Here is a 6,000-nt window from a genome sequence, read left to right as displayed (position 1 = left end):
TTATTTTCATATCTTTGTAACTTCATTCCACTTCCTGTGTCTGCAGAAGTAAAATGGTGTGCACACACACACACACACATACACCCACACACTCACATCCAGGCTCTGAAGCAAAGAAATAATGGGTTAAATAAAAATAAATAATGAACAGTCCTATTTAGTGCCATCTTTTGACTGTGACCCCTTGTGGCAGTACTGATGAGGTCAGTTGCTGGAGTGAAAAAACCAAAGACCCTCAATTGCAAGAGGTTGAAAGCACCTCTACATAATCCTGTACAAACCACAGAGATTGTTACAATGCAGCATTATCATGGATAAGCCACATACAGCCAATGCAGTTACAATGAAAACCAGAGGGAGGAATACTGCTTAAAGCAACTCACTTTTATTGACAGTGTACTGTAAGGCAAGGAAAAAATGTTTGCCAGATTTTTTAAAAAGAAGGCTTGCAGCAAGAGTGATCTGCAGTTCAATGTATTATTGAGCTGTCAAAGATACTCTCTTTTATAAATCCAATATTTATATTTTTGTTATATATACAAAAGCTCAACTTAAACAAGCACAAAACAGAACAAAGTAATGGATTTGCATATGATGGTTCATGATCTAGTAAACAAGAGAATGCACATATTCTTTTACTATAGAGTTACAGTTGACTAGATTTAAACTTAAATATACCCCAAAACACATAAACCCCCCACAAAATACAGATGAGTTCAATATAATTATTTTAGGAAAAAAAAATCTAAACAATGTTCAACCATACACTGGGAAAAAACATTAACAGATGCCAAGAAAGCTGTATTTCAGAGTCAAAACTAATTTTTCATTTTTGGTGAAGGCATCTTTGTGTTTTCACTCTTGTATTCTGGCCACTTTAGATTAATAACTTGGCCAGAAAAAAAATGCAAAACACTGGCTTTTGTCTGCTTTTGAAAGGATATATTTTTGAAGTGGTGATGTAAATAAATCGTGAGCCTCTTACAAGATCTCACATCAGGCCATGTTAGAGCAAACTATCATTTCCATAGGAAACAATGGTAACAGAAAGGTCCCAGCTATGCTATAAAACCTAGTCAGGGGCCAAGCAACAAAATCTGCAGCCTCTTAGTTCTTCCCTGAGGGAAGGGCACAATTTTACCCCACATTTTTTGACAGCCTTAGATTCTGAAACTAGCAAACACAATTGTGTTTTGTGGCTCTCCTTCTCTACCTCCATATCCGTATAGCATTGGCCTTTCACTGGAAAAGCTTTTATGAAAGCGATAGCTGCTTTTTCACTGGCAATAATGTAGTGTTATTGGTGGCTCGTAAAACAAGTGAAGGCTAACATGTCAAATACGATGTGCTGGGATAAAAGGGACAAAGGTACTTAGTCACAGCACAGTGCCATGACTTACCTTTACAGGCCTGCAGCATGAGCAGTAACATGGGTAAGTAAAATTCTACCTATGCAAGCAAAACTGAAAGTATTTTTAAATACATACAATACTATTTCATAATTAGAATCCCCAACATGCTAATTTTTATCACAGACAAGAAAACCTTAGGAGTACACAAGAAAAATGGGACCCAATTAAAAGAAGAATAATGACACCACACATATATGTAACCAGTATATGCTGAAAATGAAGCATGAAACCATGTTTTTCATGTGAAAGTCTTCTGCTGGATGCTTAAATGCACAGTTTTTAATGTATTTTTTCCTCCCCACCCCCCATTTTCTCTATGAAAATCAAGCTCTTTATGTAATCAACCAAACCTCAGAGATATTTACATTTTAAAAGCCAATCCTTCACCTTCTAATTTTAAAATGAGTAATCCTGTATCTTGCATAATTAAAAAAAAAGGTCCAGTGAAAGCTTAGAATTGTAATTCAGTATCTGTACTTAGTAAAAATACTTCCCTTGAACATGAAGTCAGTGCTGACCTCTTCAGGTCATTTGTGAATAATAAAATTTTTCTAAAGAAATATTACTAAGTAAGGAAAACACAACGACAAGAAATACATTACCCCTGTATTGTAAAGTGTTGCCACTTTAAAGTATGGTAAAGGTTGAAGGAAAACACAGGGGTGTGTATATTAAATTTTCACTATAGTTTTGCAGAACACATGAAACCTTTCAATGATCTGTCTGCTAAAGGCATTATAGTCTTTCTGGCTTTGTTAGTACTGCTATAGTATGCAAGTTTCTTAGAGTACAGTTAGTACCTACAGAAGTCAATTCTAACACAGAAGTGTGGGCTACACTTCATATGGCAGGAGGATAAGCATAAGAGAAAATTTATTACATTTTAAAGAAATCATACATCACAGTATCTTTAATTCTAAACATAAAAAATTAGATTGTGGTATGACTTAAATGCTTCTCAGATATCAAGAAGGTCCTCTCCACTCTCATCACTCTCCACAGTTAATTGTCTTGTCCACCATTTCTTAACTTCTGATCCACAGGAAGCAGCATCGGACATGGGATTCATTTTGCATGCAACAGATTTCATAGTTGAACGTCCACCAAAACGGAGGTTGACTGAAGACACTGAATGGCTTATTGGTTTGGGGGCTAGGAAATTAAACAGAAAGTTCAGAAAGTTATGTATTAGAGTAGATCTGCTTCTTGAGCATTTTTGCTTAGAATTCAGGTATAGAAAACTAGCTAGACTAGGGCACCTTTAAACTGACTTAGTGCAGAAAGGGTAGAGCTTTGTTCTAATTTGTTTGTCCGTTTGTTTTCCCAGCTCCAGATGTTCACACTGCTTCCACTAATCTGCTGGCAGAACAGTTTAACTAAGCAGTGCCTCATTTCCTTCTGTTGGGATACCTGATGCAAAAGATCTCTTCTTATCCAGCTAATTGCAACCTAAATGATTTAGGCAGTACTTACATGAGCTAACCTGCTGGCAAAACAGTGAAAGTAAGTAAATGTGAGGAAGGGGGTGGGGGTGGGGAGGTGCTTTTAGGATTGGCAGCTATATCTAGAAAGTGATACTTTACAATGACCTAGGGGTTGAAACCAGTACAAGTTGCTGGTATGGCACTAAACCACATGTCTAAATATATAAACCCCCCAACTGATAAATATATATAACCCCACAACTGATCTTAATTATGCTATTCATGATCTTAAATACCAGTCTTTGCTGGACTGGAGGCAGACTACTTATCTCTCAGCTGTATTGTACATGAAATGACCCTCTTTTTTGGGACCATCCAGTGAGGAATGTTCAAAACTGACACAGATCAGTGCTAAGAAAGGAAACCCTGGGCTATTAATTCTTTCAAGATTTCTCACTTGAAAAACCTATGCAGTTGACTACAGTAGTATGACTCCTCCTTAACAGGCTTCCTCTCACTTTTTCTCTCTTTTCCAACAAAATGTTGATATTTGTTGCTCAGTGATATTTAAATGGAAATCATGTATTGAAAGCTTTCTATTAAACTATCCTGTTTCTTGGACAAGTACACTGGCAACAAAAAATAGGGTCAGTGGTAGTCAACAGAACAGTATTACTGTCTCTCCTGCTTCCACTTAGATATGATTAAGGTCTGAACAGTGGCAGCCTTTGAGGGCAGCACTCTGGTTCAGAATAGGACTGACTGATGCAAAAGGCCCTGAGCAAATGTATGAAAAAGTAAAAAATGTAACCACTTGCAATGGTGGTAACAGAGCAATGCTTGAGCCCATCTTTCAAACTTTCTGAATTGTGAAGAAAGGATGAAACTGCTTTATTCCAACAGGCATGAGGACAGGAAAGCCCTGACATGGGTGCAAGCAGCAGACAGGAGGGAGAATTGTGAATCATGAATCCTTTCTTGGCCTTGTTATTGCACAACAGCAAGTATGCATGTGGGGACTTTACTGATAAACCTTTTTCACTTACCTGATGGCAAGCGCCATTGTCCAAATTTCCGCTGAGGTTTCCCAGCATCTCCAGTGTCTTGTCTATAGCCACCTCTGTCAGAAAGTGTTGGGCTAAGGAGCTGCTGCTGGCTACTTGTCTGAACAGGAAAAAAAGAATCTCAGTCATAGCTCCCCTAGGTAACCCTAGGAAGGGATAACTTTCTATTATTTTTCAAGCTTTATCAATGAATACCAACAAAACATATTGCCATTGGTTAGGGCAGCATGCTTTCTGCGCTTTAATACCCCAGAAAACTACTACTAACAGACAAAAGGAAAAAGGTCCTGTGGGCTCTCAATGCCATTCGTCCTATTGACGGGTATGAAATTATTCTCAGCCTACTACGACCATTTTGGAAAGCACCCCTTAGGTTGTGCCTTCTATATTTCCTGTCCTGGAAGAGTCCAGGACTGCTGCTCAGAGGTCCCAGCATGCCCAGTGTTCTCTCTCTCAGTGTAAGCACCACTTCAGAATGCCTGAACTGGAAAGCTTCACATCCCCAAGCCTGCACATAGCTCATGCAAGAGATGAAAGCTGGGGCTGCCATAGTTGCACAGCTGAGTTTGCCCTTTATGGTGATAGCAAGACAGCTAATGTTGGGGAACTTCTGCCTTAGAGCATCTTGTCTTTATATCTGATGGCAAAGACTGAAGTAAAACAAGGTATTATTTTAAATTTTTTTTCCCAGTTAGAATGATGTTTAAAAAAGAACAAATAAGAAACATGGAAGTTTTCTAAATTTGCTATGAATAGCTGATAGTTTTCTGGGTAACATACCTCTGGCTGTGCACTGTTATCTTGATTAAGAGCATTCATATCTTCACTTGGCTGTGTTGTCTCAATGCTGGGAGGATTCAGAAATCGGCTCAACTCCTGCTGTTGGCTCTCTCGTAGGCTGTGGATAATGCTGCACGACTGCTGCTGTTTCTATCAAGGTACAGTATATGATGAAAAAATGTTCTCATTGCTCTGTCACACCAACATGTTTGATTTTTTTTAAAGCATTCCAAATATTTAACTGAACAGTGATCACCAGCTGTGGATTCCAGGTGCATCGATAAAGATCCATGTATTAGATAAAATAAATATTTTAATTTTTAAAATTTAAATATTTTGATTCACTTTATTTAAATAAAGTGAATTCCAGCATATTTCTAACCTTTAGGGAATAGAGGATGAAATTTATGAACTACATTAAGTGGAAGGTATGTTGCTTAATTGTTGGTTTAAACCTAGAGTTTAAACACATACGAAGTTTTGAATTTATCAGTTAAAAGTTCTTGCAAAGAAAAAGAAACCAGGTAGAGATTCACAGGGAATTATACAGATTCATAGGGAATTACATGAAAGCAATGAAAAAATTAGGATCTTTTTCATGGACTTTGGAGCAGATTGTTAATAAAACTGAATAAAATAGTAGTGAAAACCTTGGGACTAAGTATAGATTTACAGTACAAATAGAAAAACAAACATACTACCATTATGATTTTACAATCTAATTTGCTTTTAAATTAAAATAAACAGCACTTAGGAAGGATTTCACTTTCCTGGGTAGTTTTCACATGATCCCTCTAGGGAGACTTAGAGAATAACAAGAGAATTTCAAAATATATCTTAACTTCCATAATTACATTCAGTTTATAAAATGTTCATAGAATGTGAAATGATCTGATCCATATTATTAGAGTGAAATGAATAGCATATTTACTTTAACATAGTGTAGTTCAATATCATAATGAAATGAACAACAGAGTTGAACAAACCCAGAACTGAGAGCTGAGATTAAATTTACTGCCATTATTATCACAGAGATGAAATCAAAATGAAACTATGTATCATTGAACACTGATGTTTCAGCTGGAACGTACATCATATTCAAAATGTCCAGCTAAGTATTTGTATAAATTTACAAACAGAAGACAGATGCCATAATGACAGATCACTATGGAACATCTCCTATTACAAGGAGTAATTTTTTATAAAAACAAAAAATATATGTGTCAAAACCTGGAGTCAGAGTCATAGTAACTGAAAAATTGATCATGAATGCAACCAGGTTGTGACTTGGTCCATAAGCCTGCTTTCCATGTAGACACT

The 6,000-nt window shown here is 36.8% G+C and overlaps 1 protein-coding gene across 7 annotated transcripts in view; it reads right to left on the bottom strand.

Annotated features, from left to right (window-relative positions):
• Nucleotides 1-363: 363 nt before the first annotated feature.
• The window catches only part of NALCN (sodium leak channel, non-selective), a 229,627-nt gene continuing 223,990 nt past the window's right edge, over nt 364-6,000 (bottom strand). For all 7 annotated transcript variants that reach the window (XM_053935243.1, XM_053935244.1, XM_053935245.1 and 4 more), the window contains 3 exons: nt 4,681-4,830; nt 3,883-4,000; nt 364-2,564 (listed from right to left, as the gene is read on the bottom strand). In XM_053935243.1, coding sequence (XP_053791218.1) covers nt 2,371-2,564; nt 3,883-4,000; nt 4,681-4,830 — 462 coding nt within the window. In that variant the 3' untranslated portion in view covers nt 364-2,370. The remainder of the gene's footprint in view (nt 2,565-3,882; nt 4,001-4,680; nt 4,831-6,000) is intronic.

Source organism: Vidua chalybeata, chromosome 2 (assembly GCF_026979565.1).
Source record: "Vidua chalybeata isolate OUT-0048 chromosome 2, bVidCha1 merged haplotype, whole genome shotgun sequence".
Taxonomy (NCBI): domain Eukaryota; kingdom Metazoa; phylum Chordata; class Aves; order Passeriformes; family Viduidae; genus Vidua; species Vidua chalybeata.
This window is presented reverse-complemented; position numbering and strand designations above follow the sequence as displayed.